At 40.3% G+C, this 21658-nt stretch overlaps 1 protein-coding gene across 10 annotated transcripts in view; it reads right to left on the bottom strand.

The window, feature by feature from the left end:
* Positions 1 to 21658, bottom strand: part of KIAA0895 (KIAA0895 ortholog) — a 104289-nt gene that overhangs the window by 9014 nt on the left and 73617 nt on the right. For 9 of the 10 annotated variants that reach the window (XR_004351341.1, XM_032642248.1, XM_032642252.1 and 6 more), the window contains one exon: positions 1964 to 2061. The exons of the other annotated variant lie outside the window; for it this stretch is intronic. Coding sequence is in view for 8 of the 9 variants with exons in the window: in XM_032642248.1 (XP_032498139.1) it covers positions 1964 to 2061 (98 nt within the window). In the remaining variant the exon portion in view is untranslated. The remainder of the gene's footprint in view (positions 1 to 1963; positions 2062 to 21658) is intronic. 10 annotated transcript variants of the gene reach the window in all.

The following is a 21658-nucleotide window of genomic DNA, read 5'->3' as shown; positions in this document are numbered from 1 at the left end:
AATCTCCTGCCTAAATCTAAATATAAGAATTGGGACTTCTCTGGTGCTCCAGTGGGTAAGACTCCATGCTCCCAATGCAGGAGGCCCAGGTTCGATCCCTGGTTGGGGAACTAGATCCTGCATGCATGCTGCAACTAAGAAGCCTGCATGCCACAATGAAGATCCCACGTGCTGCAACTAAGACCCAGTGCAGCCAAAATAAATAAGTAAATAAATAAGAAAATAATTAGAATGTAAATACTGTATTATTAAGTTAGGAAAATCAGCACAATTATACATTAAATTCCTTTTTCTATTTAATTGGAGAAATAAAATAATGTTTTGTGTTAAAAATATCAAAATAAAAGCAAGAGAATTTAAGTATTTTTAAATTTCACATCTCTTCATTCACTTAAGAAGCCAGTCTTTCATAAATATTATATTAATTTATAGAACTTAAAGTTTCACCCCTAAACTTATCTTTCAACTTTTAAATTCCAAAACATAGCTGGCTTTAAGAACTATTATCTTCTGATCAACACTCTTCCTGGTTCAGTAGGAAGGCTTTAAATAAATCATGTTCATATTAAGTTTTATTTATATTTCAGTTAAAATTGAGTATATCACTAATGTAATAGGTTATAGGAAATAGGTTTGGTGTTGATACTGGCATGGTTTTGTAATTTATCTTAAAGCACTCTAAGTTTATTATAAGGAGAGAATTGAGTAAAATATACTGATGTTGGGAAATAAAGAGATACATATATGGAATGGGGAATGCCCTTATGATTTAAAACAAATATATGATATGCTCGTTGACAAGGTCTAGAAGCATCAGCACTCGAGTAGTGATGTGCACACCTCGTGCTCCAGTCTTGTTTTCTAAATACCATTTCCCACTAAAAAGAATCAAGACTTCCTTAGAGAAACATCTAATCTCAGATTTGGGTAGGAAAAGTGTAAGGTGAGCCCAGAATAATTTACTTTGCTTGAAAACATGTAGACATGTTTTAAAAACCACAGGAGTAGCCATTGGAAGAGCTGAATAAAAAAGTGGAGGGAAATGTAACAATTCAAAGATCTCTATTTTGCTACCACCAGTGTAGTAACTGATTTGGGCAAAAATCATCAATTGATGTTAAAATCATTTCTGGAAAGGCTATTAGACAATGGTACATTTGAAGGTATCATCCCACAAATTACTTATTAATGGAGGAAAGGTACCATTATAATGGAGAGATCTGGCAGTAACTAACCCAGGTGATTATACACAGTATCACCAATACTGGGACAAAATAGCTTTCTAATGTGATGCACTGAAAAATGCATGACTCACTTTAGTATTCTTGGCAAAAATGTTTAACCTAAAGCTAATTACAAGGAAACAATCTGATAGTCCAGATTCTAGGAATTCTCAAGGAAATTTTCTTGGATTCTTAAAATGTCATAAAAAAAGACTACGGTGAGGGTAGTCTTTAAGAGATTAAAGATAATAAGCGAATGCAAGGCATAAATCTTGACTGGATCCTGGGTCATGAAAAAGAGCTACAAAGGACATTTTGGAGATGATCTGGGGAATATAAAATAGACTTTTTTTTAGATATTATATGGAATCAATGATAAATTTCTTTAGAAAACATATGGTCACGTCAGAATATCCTTATTCTTAGGAGCTACATACTGAAGTATGAAGGGGAGGAGAGTTATACCTGCAGCTTACTTTAGGAAAATATGCATATAAAAACTAATAATATATTCCCAAATTTCCTATTCCCTTCTTTATCTCTTATTGTCCACAAAGGAATATTGTAATTTGGTTCTGTGACAGAACCTCATTTCTTCCCTCCTGTTATCACATAAAGGAAAACTACTCCAACAATAAAATAAAAACAGTTTCAACTTGAGTCTTATTTAATCATGAAATGAGCTGGAGGAAGTGTTGACCTGGTACGTTTGCAGACTCTGTGCCATTGGTTTCACTCACCTTCCCCAGGGCTGTAAGTAGATGAAAGTCAATGGTCTCTCTATATCGGAGGATTTGCAGGATACCATCCAAGTATACCTGGTCTTTACTGAAACACCCTGGAGGAACCAGAACAGTGTTTACTTTCTGATGTTTAAAAAAGTTATTAAGTAACTAAATACCAGCCCATTCACTTTATTGTAGGAGTCATTCCTGTACTTAAAAAATAGGGCAAATTAGAAATTTAACTATAATCATAACATAAAATGTAAGGTGTTGAGAAGTACCACAATAACTACAGCCTAGTAGCTTCCCTTTAAGAATTCCTTCTCCCTGGCTCCCCACTCCCCATAATTAAAACAGCATTTTTCCCTAAAGAAACACAGAGCAGAAACTAACACAACATTGTAAAGCAATTATATTCCAATAAAGATGTTAAAAAAATTATCCCATCCTCACCTCTACCATTTGATCATAAGCTTAACTTCCATGATTAACTGAAGGCATTTGGGTGGGGAGGGCTGGGAGAGGATAGTTGTAGAGTAGTTAAGTTTCAAAAGGGGCCAATGTGGAGACATGGGATTTCAGAAATTCCTGGGTTTTTTATAAGAAATAATAGTACCCTTTACCCCAATTAAGTTAACTGTAGGTGATTTTGATACTATTCCTCCCTGTAAAAATGAGAATTAGAACTGGATTTTAAAGCATATGAAAAAATATGAAATAGACATGAAAATTAGGAATAGCTCATGAGATCTGTGCTTAGATAAAAAATGGTATTCTGCTTACAAAGAAAACCTTTCTCCCATCATGACATAACTTATGTAAATTTAAAAAATTTTTGCTCTAGAATTAAATGGACTAGAATTCTACCAAATGGAGAGTCATACAATAAGAAATTATTGTTGATGAGTTCCCAAGACGGTGGACTAAGAGGGCCCTGAGCTCACCTCCTCTCACGGGCACACACCAAAATTACAATTATTTACAGAGCAACTGCGAGTGAGAAAGACTGGAACCTACCAGAAAAGATTTCTATAACTAAAGATATAAAGAAGGAACCACAACTAGATGGGTAGGAGGGGAGAAACTGCAGTATAGTCAAGACCCAGATCCTGAGGTGAGAGACCTACAAATGGGAAGATAATTGTAAGTATAGAGGTTCTCCAGAAGGAGCAAGAGGTAAGAGACCCACATCAAGCTCCCCAGCCCAGGGGTCCTGTGCTGGGAAGACGAGACCCCAGAATGTTTGGTTTTGAAGGTCAGAGGAACTTACTTTCGGGAGACCCAGAGGGCTGTGGAAGACCCAGAGGGCTGTGGAAAAGAAAGACCCCACTCTTAAAGGGTGCACACAAAATTTCACATGCTCTGGGACACAGGGAAGCAGCAGTAATTTGAACAGAGCCTGGGTCAGACCTACTGGTGATCTTGAAGAGTCTCCCAGAGAGGCAGGAGGCAAATGGAGCTCCCCTGGGGACACAGGCACTGGTGGCAACCATTTTTGGGAGTTAATTCTACCACATTGAAACTGGCGCTGCAAAGCACCATTTTGGAATCCTCCCTCTAGCTTACTAGGCATGGGACCCAGCCCCAGCCCTATACCCACTCACCAGCCTGTAGGCACAAGTACTGGATCACCTCAGATCAAGCAATTAACTGGGTGGAAATATAACCCGACCTACCAGTAGACAGACACCAGCCCCAGAACAACCACGGCATGCTATGCCAGGACCTAGCCCAGCCACCAGCAGTTGGCACCAGTCCCAGGACTTGCTGGTCCTCAGCCCCAACCACCAGGGGGACAATAAAAGCTCTGAGACAACTTGGGCCCCTTAGACATTACCCCAGGATCAGGCCGCACTTACCAGTGGGCCAACACAACCTTTGGGACACCCCAGGCCCCATAGCCAGCTGTGTCATGAACCAGCCAACCCACCAATGGTCCAAAACCAGTTCTGAGAATGTAGGCCCTGAAGCCAGAGGCCCCAGGACATGGCTCAGCTAGCCAATGGGCCTGCACTATCCCCATGACCCAGCTTTATCCACCAGTGGGCCTGACAGAGCCCCAGGATCTCCTGTATCCTGATGCTGCCTACCAGCAGGCCAACACAAGCTTTGGGACACCTCGGACCCCATACCCAACTGTGTCAGGATCCCTCCACCTCCTGCTCAGCAATCTGACGGCAGCTCTGAAATTCCTGGGCCCTGTTGTCAGACTCTGGGACCCAGCTCTGCCTGCCACTAGTCCAACACTAACCCCGGAACCTGGCTTCACCCACCAGTGGTAGGGCAACAGCCCTGGAGTCTTATGGACCCTGATTCTGTCCACCAGTGAGCCAGCACTAGGCCTGGGGACCCTGAGGTTTTGTAATCTGCTACCTTGTGACCAGGTCCCACTAACCAGCAACATCTGCACAAGGCAGGTGCCTGGCAACCAACTGGGCTAGGGGCCAACCAAGCCTACCAGACCACCCACATAGCTCACCAAAACTGAAGCACCAATGCAGCCCTCTTAGGGGGAAACTATAGAGCATATAGCATGGGTGACGAGAGGGGAGTGCACAGTGGGATGCATAAGACATCTCCTACAGGAGACTACTTCTTCAAGGTACAGAAACATAACTAACCTACCACATACATAAAAATAGAAATAGCAACTTAGATAAAATGAGGCCACAAAGAAACATGTTCCAGACGAGGAAACAAGATAAAACCCCAGAAGAACAACTAAGTGAAGTGGAGAGAGGCAATCTACCTGAGAAAGAATTCAGAGTAATGACTGTAAAGATGATGAAAGAACTTGGGAAAAGAATGGACGTACAGAGCAAGAAGTCAGAAGTTTTTAACAAAGAATTAGAAAATATAAAGAACAACCAACCAGAGATGTAGAATATAACTGAAATGAAAAATACACTAGAAGGAGTCAACATTAGACTAAATGATACAGAAGAACAGATCAGTGAGCTGAAGATAGAGTAGTGGAAAGCACTGCTAGTGAAAAGAAAAAAGAATGAAAAGAAATTAGGACAGTTTAAGAGCCCTGTAGGACAATATCAAGCACACTAATATTCACACTGTAGGGGTCCCACAAGGACGAGAGAGACTGAAAACATAACAGGTGAAAACCTCCCTAACCTGGGAAAGGAACAATCACTCAAGGCCAGAAAGTACAGAGTCCCATACAGGATTAACCCAAAGAGAAACCAAGACACACTGTAATTAAAATGACAAACATTAAATATAAAGAAAATATTAAAAGCAGCAAGGGAAAAGCAACAAATAGCATACAACAGAATTCCCATTACGTTATTGGCTGATTTTTCAGCAGAAACTGCAGGCCAGAATGGAGTAGAAAGATATATTTAAAGTGATGAAAGGGAAAAACCTACAACCAAGAATAATCTACCCAGGAAGGCTCTCGTTCAGATTTGATGGAGAGATCAAAAGCTTTACAGATAAGCAAAAGCTAAGAGTCCAGCACCATCAAACCAACTTTACAACCAATGTTAAAGGAACTTCTCCTGATGAAAAAGGCCACAACTAAAAACAAGAAAATTATAAAATCAAAATGATCAACAAAGGCAAACATACAGAAAATGTAGGAAATCATCCACACACAAAGCTAGTAGGGTGATAAAAAGACAAAAGTAGTAAAATAATCTATAACCACAATGAGCAGTTAAGGGATACACAAAACAATTAGATGTAAAATATGATATGAAAAACAGCAATCATGAAGGAAGGAGAGTACAAATGTAAGATTTTTTAAATGCATTTGAAATTAAGAGCTCAGCAACTTAAATCATACATACACAGACACACACACACACACACACACAGACTGCTACATAAAACACTCACGGTAACCTCAAAACAAACACCTATAATAGATATACACACAAAAAAAGAGAAAAGAATCCAAACATAACACTAAAGATAGTCATCAAATCACAGGAGATGAGAACAAAAGTAGGGGGGGAAAAGACCTGTAAAAACAAACCCCAAACAATTAACAAAATGGCAGTAAGAACATACATATCAATAATTACCTTAAATGTAAATGGACTAAATGCTCCAACCAAAAGATAGAGGGGCTGAGTGGATACAAAAACAAGAACCATATATATGCTCCTACAGAAGACTCACTTCAGATCTAGAGACACACACAGACTGAAAGTGAGAATGGAAAAAGGTATTCCATGCAAATGGAAATCAAAAGAAAGCTGGAATAACAATACTCATATGAGACTAAACAGACTTTAAAATAAAGACTGTGGGGTGAAGTCAAGATGGTGGAGTAGAAGGATGTGGAGTTTGCATCTCTGCACAACTAGGGCACCTGCCAGGCACTGGTGGGGGACCATGGACACCTAAGGGGATGGGAAGAACCCATGAGCAGCTGGGTAGGACCTGGGGGAGGAGGAAGGGGGGGAGGATAAGTGGAGGCAAGACAGACCAGTGCCCCTGTGGGGTGGCTGGGGGAGGCAAGGGGTTCCCATGCCCAGAGGGGCCCACCCATGGTTAGGGGATCAACAGGGATGGGGGAGACACTTGGGAGAGTGGATTATCAGAAGGGAACAGGGTCAGCATTTCCCCTGCCCACTAGGGTCCCGGGGAGGCCCAAGTGAGGTCCCCAGGCCTCATCCTCTGCCCTCCAAGACACCCTCCAACTGCGCTGGGCCTACACCCTGCCTCCACGCCCCCAACCATGACCTTACCTCTGAACCCACACTCCAAGGCCCCCCTCCAGATGTGCTGCCTTTCACGGCTGAGCAGGTCCTGAGCCTAAGCCCCACCACCCCACACTGCCCCCCACAGCCAAGGCCTTTTCTAGCCTTTTTTTTAGGCTGTGGTTCGGCTTTACCTTGTTGTTCTTTCATCTATATAGATATTTTTCTAATTTTTAATTTTTCTAATTTTATTTTACTCTTTATACCTTGTTATTGTTCTGCAACTTTTGGCTTGTGCCCCCAGCTTTCTTCTTCTTTTTCTTTTATTGTGGTGCTGTTTTACCTTGTTGCAGTTGTTTCACTTACGTTTTAATTATTCCTGATATACTTTTTATTTTACTAACTGTATTTTACTTTTTATTCTGTTATTCTACTGCTCCGTTTCTTTCCCTTTCTTTTCTTGTGCCAAACCGAGCAGCTTGTGGGATATACTGGTTCCCAGGCTGGGGGTTGGGCCTGAGCTCCTGTGGTGGGAGCACTGAGTCCAAGCTGCTGTACTAACAGAGAACCTCAGACCCCAGGGAATAATAATCGGAGCGAGGTCTTGCAGAGGTCCTCATCTCGGCACTAAGACACAGCTCTACCCAACTGCCTTCAACTTCCAGTGCTGCACATATCAGCCTAAACAACCAGTAAGACAGGAATACAGCCCTACCCATCAAAATAAATGAGGCAACAAAAAAATATATTACAGACGAAGGACCAAGGTAAAAACCTACAGGACCGAGAGGGCAGACAGCAGAAGCAAGAAGAACTACAATCCTGCAGCCTGTGGAACAAAAACCACATTCACAGAAAGACAGACAAGACAAAAAGGCAGAGAGTTATGTATCAGATGAAGGAACAAGATAAAACCCCAGAAAACCTACTAAATGAAGTGGAGATAGGCAAACTTCCAGAAAAAGAAGCTTCCAGAATGAAAGTGAAGATGATCCAGGACCTCGGAAAAAGAGTGGAGGTAAAGATCAAGAACATGCAAGAAATGTTTAACAAAGACCTAGAAGAATTAAAGAACAAACAAACAGAGATGAACAATACAATAACTGAAATGAAAACTACACTAACAAGAATCAACAACAATCAACAAGAATAACTGAGGCAGAAGAACGGAGAAGTGACCTGGAAGACAGAATGGTGGAATTCACTGTTGCAGAAGAGAATAAAGAAAAGAAATGAAGACAGCCTAAGAGACCTCTGGGACAACATTAAATGCAACAACATTCACATTATAGGGGTCCCAGAAGGAAAAGAGAGAAAGGACCAGAGAAAATATTTGAAGATTTTATAGTCGAAAACTTCCCTAACATGGGGAAGGAAATAGCCACCCAAGTCCAGGAAGCGCAGAGAGTCCCATACAGGAGAAACCCAAGGAGAAACACACCAAGACACATAGTAATCAAATTGGAAAAAATTAAAGACAAACAAAAATTATTGAAAGCAGAAGGGAAAAATGACAAATAACATACAAGGGAACTCCCATAAGGTTAACAGCTCATTTCTCAGCAGAAACTCTACAAGCCAGAAGGAAGTGGCATGATATACTTAAAGTAATGAAAGGGAAGAAACTACAACCAAGATTACTCTACCTGGCAAGGATCTCATTCAGATTCGATGGAGAAATCAAAAGCTTTACAGACAAGTAAAAGCTAAGAGAATTCAGCACCACCAAACCAGTTCTACAACAAATGCTAAAGGAACTTCTCTAAGTGGGAAACACAAGAGAAGAAAAGGACCTAGAAAAACAAACCCAAAACAATTAAGAAAATGGTAATAAGAACATACATATAGATAATTACTTTAAATGTGAATGGATTAAATGCTCCAACCAAAAGACACAGGCTTGCTGGATGGATAGAAAGACAAGAACCATACATATGCTGTCTACAAGAGACCCACTTCAGACCTAAGGACACATACAGACTGAAAGTGAGGGGATGAAAAAAGATATTCCCTGCAAATGGAAATCAAAAGAAAGCTGGAGTAGCAATACTGATATCACTTATCTCACTTAAAGATAAAATAGACTTTAAAATAAAGAATGTTACAAGAGACAAGGAAGAACACTACATAATGATCAAGGGATCAATCCAGGAAGAAGATATAACAATTATAAATATACATGCACCAAATATAGGAGCACCTCAATACATAAGGCAACTGCTAACAGCTATAAAAGAGGAAACTGACAATAACACAATAATAGTGGGGGACTTTAACACTTAATTTACATCAATGGACAGAGCATCCAAAATGAAAATAAATAAGGAAACAGAAGCTTTAAATGACACAATAGACCAGATAGAGTTAACTGATATTTATAGGACATTCCATCCAAAAACAGCAGATTACACTTTCTTCTCAAGTGTGCACGGAACATTCTCCAGGATAGATCTCATCTTGGGCCACAAATCAAACCTCAGTAAATTTAAGAAAATTGAAAGCATATAAAGTATCTTTTCTGACCACAATGCTATGAGATTAGAAATGAATTACAGAGAAAAAAATGGAAAAAAACACAAAAACATGGAGGCGAAACAATACGTTACTAAATATCCAAGAGATCACTGAAGAAATCAAAGAGGAAATCAAAAAATACCTAGAGACAAATGACAATGAAAACACAACGATCCAAAACCTATGGGATGCAGCAAAAGCAGTTCTAAGAGGGAAGTTTATAACTCTGCAAGCCTATCACAAGAAATAAGAAAAACCTCAAATTAACAATCTAACCTTACACCTAAAAGAACTGGAGAAGGAAGAACAAACAGAACCCAAAGTTAGTAGAAGAATTCATAATGATCAGAGCAGAAATAAATAAAACAGAAACAAAAGCAAAGATCAATAAAACTAAAAGCTGGTTCTTTGAGAAAATAAACCAAAGTCAGACTAATTGATAAACCATTAGCCAGGCTCATCAAGAAAAAGAGGGAGAGGACTCAATAAAATTAGAAATGGAAAAGAAGTTACAACAGACACCACAGAAATACAAAGCATCCTAAGAGACTACTACAAGCAACTCTATGCCAATAAGATGGATAACCTGGAAGAAATGGACAAATTTTTAGAAAGGTATAAGCTTCCAAGACTGAACCAGGAAGAAGTAGAAAATATGAACAGACCAATCACAAGTAATGAAATTGAAACTGTGATCAAAAATCTTCCAACAAACAAAAGTCCAGGACCAGATGGCTTCACAGGTGAATTCTATCAAACATTTAGAGAAGAGCTAACACCCATCCTTCTCAAACTCTTCCAAAAAATTGCAGAGGAAGGAACACTCCCAAACTCATTGTATGAGGCCACCATCACCCTGATACCAAAACCAGACAAAGATACTACAAAAAAAGAAAATTACAGACTAATATCACTGATGAATATATCAAAAATCCTCCAGAAAATACTACCAAATAGAATCCAACAACAAATTAAAAGGATCATACACCATGATCAAGTTGGATTTATCCCAGGGATGCAAGGATTCTTCAGTATATGCAAATCAATAAATGTGATACACCATATTAACAAATTGAAGAAGAAAAACTATTTGATCATCTCAACAGATGCAGAAAAAGCTTTTGACAAATTTCAACAACCATTTATTAAAAAAACTCTCCAGAAAGTGGGCATAGAGGGAACCTACCTCAAGATAATAAAGGCCATATATGACCAACCCACAGCCAACATCATTCACAATGGTGAAAAACTCAAAGCATTTCCTCTAAGATCAGGAACAAGACAAGGATGTCTACTCTCGCCACTATTATTCAACATAGTTTTGGAAGTCCTAGCAACGGCAATCAGAGAAGAAAAAGAAATAAACGGAATACAAATTGGAAAAGAAGAAGTAAAATTGTCACTGTTTGCAGATGACATACTACACAGAAAGAATCCTAAAGATGCCACCAGAAAACTACTAGAGCTAATCAATGAATTTGGTAAAGTTGAAGGATACAAAATTAATGCACAGAAATCTCTTGCATTCCTATACACTAATGATGCAAAATCTGAAAGAGAAATTAAGGAAACACTCCCATTTACCACTGCAGCAAAAGAATAAATTACCTAGGAATAAACCTACCTAGGTAGACGAAAGACCTGTATGCAGAAAACTATAAGACACTGATGAAAGAAATTAAAGATGATACCAACAGATGAAGAGATATACCATGTTCGTGGATTGGAAGAATTAACATTGTGAAAATGACTCTACTACCCAAAGCAATCTACAGATTCAATGCAATCCCAATCAAATTACCAATGGCATGTTTTACGGAACTAGAACAAAAAATCTTAAAATTTGTATGGAGACACAAAAGACCCTGAATAGCCAAAGCAGTCTTGAGGGAAGAAAACGGAGCTGGAGGAATCAGACTCCCTGACTTCAGACTATACTACAAAGCTACAGTAAGCAAGATGATATGGTACTGGCACAAAAACAGAAACATAGATCAATGGAACAAGACTGAAAGCCCAGAGATAACCCATGGACCCTATGGCCAACTAATCTATGTCAAAGGAAGCAAGGATATACAATGGAGAAAAGACAGCCTTTTCAATAAGTGGTGCTGGGAAAACTGGACAGCTACATGTTAAAGAACGAAATTAGAACACTCCCTAACACCATACACAAAAATACTCAAAATGGATTCAAGACCTAAATGTAAGACTGGACACTATAAAACTCTTATAGGAAAGCACAGGAAGAACACTCTTTCACATAAATCACAGCAAGATCTTTTTTGATCCACTTCCTAGAGAAATGGAAATAAAAACAAAAATAAACAAACCAGACCTAATGAAACTTCAGAGCAGTTGCACAGCAAAGGAAACCATAAACAAGATGAAAAGACAACCCTAGAATAGGAGAAAATATTTGCAAATGAAGCAACTGACAAAGGATTAATCTCCAAAATTTACAAGCAGCTCATGCAGCTCAATATTAAAAAAACAAACAACCCAATCCAAAAATGGGCAGAAGACCTAAATAGACATTTCTCCAAAGAAGACATTCAGATGGCAAAGAAGCACATGAAAACTGCTCAAGATCACTAATTACTAGAGAAATGCAAATCAAAACTACAATGAGGTATCACCTCACACCAGTTAGAATGGGCATCATCAGAAAATCTACAAACAACAAATGCTGGAGAGGCTGTGGAGAAAAGGGAACCCTCCAGCACTGTTGCTGGGAATGTAAATTGATACAGCCACTATGAAGAACAGAATGGAGGTTTCTTTAAAAACTAAACACAGAATTACCATATGATCCAGCAATACCACTACTGGGCATATATCCAGAGAAAACCATAATTCAAATAGACACATGCACCCCAGTGTTCACTGCAGCACTATTTACAATAGCCAGGTCATGGAAGCAACCTAAATGCACATCAACAGACGAATGGATAAAGAAGATGTGGTACATATATACAATGGAATGTTACTCAGACATAAAAAGGCGAAATTGGGTCACTTGTTGAGAGGTGGATGGATCTAGAGACTGTCATACAGAGTGAAGGAAGTCAGAAAGAGAAAAACAAGTATCGTATATTAACACATATATGTGGAAACTAGAAAAATCGTACAGATGAACCGGTTTGCAGGGCAGAAACTGAGACACAGATGTAGAGAACAAACGTATGGACACCAAGGGGGGAAAGCAGAGGGGGGGTTGTGGTGGTGGTGTGATGAATTGGGCAATTGGGATTGACATGTATACACTGATGTGTATAAAACTGATGACTAATAAGAACCTGCTGTGTAAAAAAAAAATAAAATTCAAAAAAACAAAAAGACAACAATCCTACAAGACCAAATAAATGAAAAGGAAATAAGCAACTTACCTGAAAAAGAATTCAGAGTAATGATGGTAAAGATTATCCAAAATCTCGGAAACAGAATGGAGGCATGGACTGAGAAAACAGAAGAAATGTTTAACAAAGACCTAGAAGAACTACAGAACAAAGAAACAGTGATGAACAACACAATAACTGAAATGAAAAATACACAGAAAGGAATCAATAGAATGAAAAATACACGGAAAGGAATCAATAGAATAACCGAGGCAGAAAAGCGAGTAAGTGAGCTAGAACATAGAATGGTAGAAGTAACTGCTGAGGAGCAGAATAAAGAAAAAAGAATGAAAGAATTGACGACAGTCTCAGAGACCTCCAGGACAACAATAATGCACCAACATTTGGATTATAGATGTCCAAGAAAAAGAAGAGAAAAAGAAAGGGTCTGAGAAAACATTTGAAGAGATTATAGTCGAAGACTTCCCTAACATGGAAAAGGAAATAGCCACCCAATTCCAGGAAGCGCAGAGTCCCATACAGGATAAACCCTAGGAAAAACACACCAAGACACATATTAATTAAACTAACAAAAATTAAATTCAAAGAAAAAATATTAAAAGGAGCAAGGGAAAAGCAAGAAATAACATACAAAGGAGCCCCATAAAGTTATCAGCTGATTTCTCAGCAGAAACTGTGGTGATAAGGAAGTGGCATGATATATTTAAAGTGAAAAAAGGGAAGCCCCTACAACCAAGAATACTCTACCCAGCAAGGCTCTCATTCAGATTCCAAAGAGAAATCAAAAGCTTTACAGATGGGATTTCCCTGGTGGTGCAGTGATTAAGAATGTGCCTGCCAATGCAGGGACACTGGTTCGATAACTGGTCTAAGAAGATCCCAGACACTGGGGGACCTTGAAGATGGCGGAAGAGTAAGACGCGGAGATCGCCTTCCTCCCCACGGATACACCAGAAATACATCCACACGTGGAACAACTCCTACAGAACTCCTACTGAAGGCTGGCAGAAGACCTCAGACCTCCCAAAAGGCAAGAAACTCCCCACGTAACTGGGTAGGGCAAAAGAAAAAACAGAGACAAAAGAATAAGGACGGCACCTGCACCAGTGGGAGGGAGCTGTGAAGGAGGAAAAGTTTCCACACACTAGGAAGCCCCTCCGCGGGCGGAGACTGCGGGAGGCAGAGGGGGGAGTTTCGGGACCGCGGAGTAGTGCACAGCGACGGGTGCGGAGGGCAAAGCGGGGAGATTCCTGCACAGACGATCGGTGCCGACCGGCACTCACCAACCCGAGAGGCTTGTCTGCTCACCCGCCGGGGCGGGCGGGGCTGCGAGCTGAGGCTCGGGTTTTGGTTTTGGACGGAGCTCAGGGAGAGGACTGGGGTTGGCGGCTTGAACATAGCCTGAAGGGGTTAGTGCACCACGACTAGCCGGGAGGGAGTTCGGGGAAAAGCCTGCACCGGCCGAAGAGGCAAGAGACTTTTTCTTCCCTCTTTGTTTCCTGGTGCGCGAGGAGAGGGGTTTAAGAGCGCTGCTTAAAGGAACTCCAGAGACGGGCGCGAGCCGCGGCTAAAAGCGCGAACCCCAGAGACGGGCGCGAGCCGCGGCTGAGGGCGCGAGCCCCCGAGACGGGCGCGAGCCGCGGCTGAAAGCGCAAACCCCAGAGACGGGCGCGAGCCGCGGCTACAACCGCGGACCCCAGAGACGGGCGGGAGACGCTAAGGCTGCTGCTGCCGCCACCAAGGGGCCTGTGTGCGAGCACAGGTCACTCTCCACACCCCTCTTCCGCGGAGCCTGTGCAGCCCGCCACTGCCAGGTTCCCGGGATCCAGGGACAACTTCCCCGGGACAGCGCACGGCGGGCCTCAGGCTGGTGCAACGTCACGCCGGCCTCTGCCGCAACGTCACGCTGCCTCTGCCGCCCGCAGGCCGGCCCCGCACGCAGTGCCCCTCCTTCCCCCATCCCCCAACCCCCGGCCTGAGTGAGCCGGAGGCCCCGAATCAGCGGCTCCTTTAATCCCGTCCTGTCTGAGCGAAAAAACAGACGCCCTCCAGCGACCTACACGCAAGAGGCAGGGCCAAATCCAAAGCTGAGCTCCTGTGAGCTGTGAGAACAAAGAAGAGAAAGGGAAATCTCTCCCAGCAGCCACAGAAGCAGCGGATTAAAGCTCCACAATCAACTTGATATACCCTGCATCTGTGGAATACCTGAATAGACAAGGAATGATCCCAAATTGAAGAGGTGGAATTTAGGAGCGAGATCTATGATTTTTTTCCCTTTTCCTCTTTTTGTGAATGTGTACGTGTATGCTTCTGTGTGACATCTAGTCTGTATACTCTAGCTTCCACCATTTGTCCTAGGGCTATATCCGTCCATGACTTTTTTTTAAAAATTCTTTTTCTTAATAATTAAGTTTAATTGTAATAACTTTATTATACTTTACTTTCGTTCTTTCTTTCTTTCCTTCCTTCCCTCCCTCCTTTAGACAACGAATCACCCCAAATTGAGGAGGTGGTCTCAGGGAGCAGGATTTATGATTTTTCCCCCTTTACCTCTTTTTGTGAAGGTGTATGTGTATGCTTCTGTGTAAGATTTTCTCTGTATAGCTTTGCTTCCAACATTTGTCCTAAGGTTCTATCCGTCCCTTTTTTTTTTTTTCTAAATATTTTTTAATTCAATAACTATATTATACTTTATTTTATTTTTACTGTATCATCTTTCTTTGTCTTTTTTTCCTTCTTTCCCTCCTTCCTTCCTTCCTCCCTCCCTCCCTCCTTTCTTTCCTTCTTTGCTTCTTTCTTCCTTCCTTCCTTTCCTCCTTTCCCTCTTTCTTTACTCATACTTCTACTAATTCTCCCTACTTTTTCTCCCTTTTATTCTGAGCTGTGTGGATGAAAGGCTCTTGGTGCTCCAGCCAGGAGTCAGGGCTCTGCCTCTGAGGTAGGAGAGCCAACTTCAGGACACTGGTCAACAAGAGACCTCCCAGCTCCACATAATATTAAACGGTGGAAATATCCCAGAGACCTCCATCTTAACACCAGCACCCAGCTTCACTCAACGACCAGCAAGCCATAGTGCTGGACAACCTATGCCAAACAACTAGCAAAACAGGAACACAACCCCACCCATTAGCAGAGAGGCTGCCTAAAATCATAATAAGGCCACAGACACCCCAAAACACACCACCAGACGTGAACCTGCCCACTAGAGAGACAAGATCCAGCCTCATCCAGCACAACACAGGCACTAGTCCCCTCCACCAGGAAGCCTACACAACCCACTGAAACAACCTTAGCCACTGGAGACAGACATCAAAAACAACGGGAACTACGAACCTGCAGCCTGCAAAAAGGAGACCCCAAACACAGTAAGATAAGCAAAATGAGAAGACAGAAAAACACACAGCAGATGAAGGAGCAAGATAAAAACCCACCAGACCTAACAAATGAAGAGGAAATAGGCAATCTACCTGAAAAAGAATTCAGAATAATGATAGTAAGGATGATCCGAAATCTTGGAAGTAGAATGGACAAAATGCAAGAAACAGTTAACAAGGACCTACAAGAACTAAAGATGAAACAAGCAACGATGAACAATGCAATAAATGAAATTAAAATCACTCTAGATAGGATCAATAGCAGAATAACTGAGGCAGAAGAACGGATACGTGACCTGGAAGATAAAGTAGTGGAAATAACTACTGCAGAGCAGAATAAAGAAAAAAGAATGAAAAGAACTGAGGACAGTCTCAGAGACCTCTGGGACAACATGAAACGCACCAACATTCGAATTATAGGGGTTCCAGAAGAAGAAGAAAGAAAGAAAGGGACTGAGAAAATATTTGAAGAGATTATAGTTGAAAACTTCCCTAATATGGGAAAGGAAATAGTTAATCAAGTCCAGGAAGCACAGAGGGTCCCATACAGGATAAATACAAGGAGAAACACGCCAAGACACATATTAATCAAACTGTCAAAAATTAAATACAAAGAAAGCATATTAAAAGCAGCAAGGGAAAAACAACAAATAACACACAAGGGAATCCCCATAAGGTTAACAGCTGATCTCTCAGCAGAAACCCTACAAGCCAGAAGGGAGTGGCAGGACATACTGAAAGTGATGAAGGAGAATAGCCTGAAACCAAGACTACTCTACCCAGCAAGGATCTCATTCACATTTGATGGAGAAATTAAAACCTTTACAGACAAGCAAAAGCTGAGAGAGTTCAGCACCACCAAACCAGCTTTACAACAAATGCTAAAGGAACTTCTCTAGACACGAAACACAAGAGTAGGAAATGACCTATAGTAGCGAACCCAAAACAATATATAAAATGGAAATAGGAACATACATATCAATAATTACCTTAAATGTAAATGGACTAAATGCTCCCACCAAAAGACACAGATTGGCTGAATGGATACAAAAACAAGACCCTTATATATGCTGTCTACAAGAGACCCACTTCAGACCTAGAGACACATACAGACTGAAAGTAAGGGGATGGAAAAAGATATTCCATGCAAATGGAAACCAAAAGAAAGCTGGAGTAGCAATTCTCATATCAGACAAAATAGACTTTAAAATAAGGACTATTAAAAGGGACAAAGAAGGACACTACATAATGATCAAGGGATCGATCCAAGAAGAAGATATAACAATTGTAAATATTTATGCACCCAACATAGGAGCACCTCAATACATAAGGCAAATACTAACAACCATAAAAGGGGAGATCAACAGTAACACATTCATAGTAGGGGACTTTAACACCCCACTTTCACCCATGGACAGATCATCCAAAATGAAAATAAATAAGGAAACACAAGCTTTAAATGATACATTAAACAAGATGGACTTAATTGATATTTATAGGACACTCCATCCAAAAACAACAGAATACACATTTTTCTCAAGTGCTCATGGAACATTCTCCAGGATAGATCATATCTTGGGTCACAAATCAAGCCTTGGTAAATTTAAGAAAACTGAAATTGTATCAAGTATCTTTTCCGACCACAACGCCATGAGACTAGATATCAATTACAGGAAAAGATCTGTAAAAAATACAAACACATGGAGGCTAAACAATACACTACTTAATAATGAAGTGATCACTGAAGAAATCAAAGAGGAAATAAAAAAATACCTAGAAACAAATGACAATGGAGACACAACGACCCAAAACCTATGGGATGCAGCAAAAGCAGTTCTAAGGGGGAAGTTTATAGCAATACAAGCCCACCTTAAGAAGCAGGAAACATCTCGAATAAACAACCTAACCTTGCACCTCAAGCAATTAGAGAAAGAAGAACAAAAAAACCCCAAAGCTAGCAGAAGGAAAGAAATCATAAAAATCAGATCAGAAATAAATGAAAAAGAAATGAAGGAAACAATAGCAAAGATCAATAAAACTAAGAGCTGGTTCTTTGAGAAGATAAACAAAATAGATAAACCACTAGCCAGACTCATCAAGAAAAAAAGGGAGAAGACTCAAATCAATAGAATTAGAAATGAAAAAGGAGAAGTAACAACTGACACTGCAGAAATAAAAAAAATCATGAGAGATTACTACAAGCAACTCTATGCCAATAAAATGGACAATCTGGAAGAAATGGACAAATTCTTAGAAATGCACAACCTGCCAAGACTGAATCAGGAAGAAATAGAAAATATGAACAGACCAATCACAAGCACTGAAATTGAAACTGTGATTAAAAACCTTCCAACAAACAAAAGCCCAGGACCAGATGGCTTCACAGGTGAATTCTATCAAACGTTTAGAGAAGAGCTAACACCTATCCTTCTCAAACTCTTCCAAAATATAGCAGAGGGAGGAACACTCCCAAATTCCTTCTACGAAGCCACCATCACCTTGATACCAAAACCAGACAAGGATGTCACAAAGAAAGAAAACTACAGGCCAATATCACTGATGAACATAGATGCAAAAATCCTCAACAAAATACTAGCAAACAGAATCCAACAGCACATTAAAAGGATCATACACCATGATCAAGTGGGGTTTATTCCAGGAATGCAAGGATTCTTCAATATACGCAAATCTATCAATGTGATAAACCATATTAACAAATTGAAGGAGAAAAACCATATGATCATCTCAATAGATGCAGAGAAAGCTTTCGACAAAATTCAACACCCATTTATGATAAAAACCCTCCAGAAAGTAGGTATAGAGGGAACTTTCCTAAACATAATAAAAGCCATATATGACAAGCCCACAGCAAACATCATCCTCAATGGTGAAAAACTGAAAGCATTTCCACTAAGATCAGGAACAAGACAAGGTTGCCCACTCTCACCACTCTTATTCAACATAGTTTTGGAAGTTTTAGCCACAGCAATCAGAGAAGAAAAGGAAATAAAAGGAATCCAAATCGGAAAAGAAGAAGTAAAGCTGTCACTGTTTGCAGATGACATGATGCTATACATAGAGAATCCTAAAGATGCTACCAGAAAACTACTAGAGCTAATCAATGAATTTGGTAAAGTAGCAGGATACAAAATTAATGCACAGAAATCTCTGGCATTCCTATATAAATGATGAAAAATCTGAAAGTGAAATCAAGAAAACACTCCCATTTACCATTGCAACAAAAAGAATAAAATAGCTAGGAATAAACCTACCTAAGGATACGAAAGACCTGTATGCAGAAAATTATAAGACACTGATGAAAGAAATTAAAGATGATACAAATAGATGGAGAGATATACCATGTTCTTGGATGGGAAGAATCAACATTGTGAAAATGACTCTACTACCCAAAGCAATCTACAGATTCAATGCAATCCCTATCAAACTACCACTGGCATTTTTCACAGAACTAGAACAAAAAATTTCGCAATTTGTATGGAAACACAAAAGACCCCGAATAGCCAAAGCAATCTTTAGAACGAAAAAAGGAGCTGGAGGAATCAGGCTCCCTGACTTCAGACTATATTACAAAGCAACAGTAATCAAGACAGTATGGTACTGGCACAAAAACAGAAAGATAGATCAGTGGAACAGGATAGAAAGCCCAGAGATAAACCCACGCACATATGGACACCTTATCTTTGATAAAGGAGGCAGGAATGTACAGTGGAGAAAGGACAGCCTCTTCAATAAATGGTGCTGGGAAAACTGGACAGGTACATGTAAAAGTATGAGATTAGATCACTCCCTAACACCATACACAAAAATAAGCTCAAAATGGATTAAAGACCTAAATGTAAGGCCAGAAACTATCAAACTCTTAGAAGAAAACATAGGAAGAACACTCTATGACATAAATCACAGCAAGATCCTTTCTGACCCACCTCCTAGAGTAATGGAAATAAAAACAAAAATAAACAAATGGGACCTAATGAAACTTCAAAGCTTTTGCACAGCAAAGGAAACCATAACCAAGACCAAAAGACAACCCTCAGAATGGGAGAAAACATTTGCAAATGAAGCAACTGACAAAGGATTAATCTCCAAAATTTACAAGCAGCTCATGCAGCTCAATAACAAAAAAACAAACAACCCCATCCAAAAATGGGCAGAAGACCTAAATAGACATTTCTCCAAAGAAGATATACAGACTGCCAACAAACACATGAAAGAATGCTCAACATCATTAATCATTAGAGAAATGCAAATCAAAACTACAATGAGATATCATCTCACACCAGTCAGAATGGCCATCATCAAAAAATCTAGAAACAATAAATGCTGGAGAGGGTGTGGAGAAAAGGGGACACTCTTGCACTGCTGGTGGGAATGTGAATTGGTTCAGCCACTGTGGAGAACAGTATGGAGGTTCCTTAAAAAACTACAAATAGAATTACCATATGACCCAGCAATCCCACTACTTGGAATATACCCTGAGAAAACCAAAATTCAAAGAGAGTCATGTACCAAAATGTTCATTGCAGCTCTATTTACAATAGCCAGGACATGGAAACAACCTAAGCGCCCATCATCGGATGAATGGATAAAGAAGATGTGGCACATATACACAATGGAATATTACTCAGCCTTAAAAAGAAATGAAATTGAGCTATTTGTAATGAGATGGATAGACCTAGAATCTGTCATACAGAGTGAAGTAAGTCAGAAAGAAAAAGACAAATACCGTATGCTAACACATATATATGGAATTTAAGGGAAAAAAATGTCATGAAGAACCTAGGGGTAAGATAGGAATAAAGACGCAGACCTACTGGAGAACGGACTTAAGGATATGGGGAGGGGGAAGGGTGAGTTTTGACAGGGCGAGAGAGAGTCATGGACATATACACACTAACAAACGTAGTAAGGTAGATAGCTGGGGGGAAGCAGCCGCAAGGCACAGGGATATTAGCTCGGTGCTTTGTGACAGCCTGGAAGGGTGGGATGGGGAGAGTGGGAGGGAGGGAGACGCAAGAGTGAAGACATATGGGAACATATGTATATGTATAGCTGATTCACTTTGTTGTAAAGCAGAAACTAACACACCATTGTAAAGCAATTATACCCCAATAAAGATGTTTAAAAAAAAAAAAAAAAAAAAAAAAGAAGATCCCACATGCCGTGGAGCAATTAAGCCCACATGCCACAACTACTGAGCTCACATGCCTCAACTACTGAAGGTCGTGTGCTCTAGGGCCCGCATGCTGCAACTACTGAGCCTGTGTGCTGCAACTACTGAAGCCCGGGCACCTAGAGCCCATGCTCCACAACAAGAGAAGGCACCACAATGAGAAGCCCACACACCGCAACGAAGAGTAGCCCCCGCTGGCCTCAACTAGAGAAAGCCCGCGTGCAGCAATGAAGACCCAACGTAACCAAAAAAAAAAGCTTTACAACCAACCAAAAGCTAAGAGAATTCAGCATCACCAGACCAGCTTTGCAACAAATGCTAAAGGAACTTATTTAGGCAGAAAAGATAAGACCAAAACTAGAAATAAACAAAAAAACCCCTAAAGGCTCAGCAGGAAAGCATAGAGTAAAAGGTATTAAATCATCCACACACAAACATGATATCAAAACAAGCAACTGTGAGAAGAGAGTACAAATGCAGGATACTGGAAATGCATTTGAAATTAAAACACCAGCAACTTAAAACAATAGTTTTATATAGAGACTGCTACATCAACAACTCTTGGTAACTGCAAACTAAAAATCGACGATACACACACACACACACAC

Source organism: Phocoena sinus, chromosome 9 (assembly GCF_008692025.1).
Source record: "Phocoena sinus isolate mPhoSin1 chromosome 9, mPhoSin1.pri, whole genome shotgun sequence".
Lineage (NCBI taxonomy): Eukaryota > Metazoa > Chordata > Mammalia > Artiodactyla > Phocoenidae > Phocoena > Phocoena sinus.
This window is presented reverse-complemented; position numbering and strand designations above follow the sequence as displayed.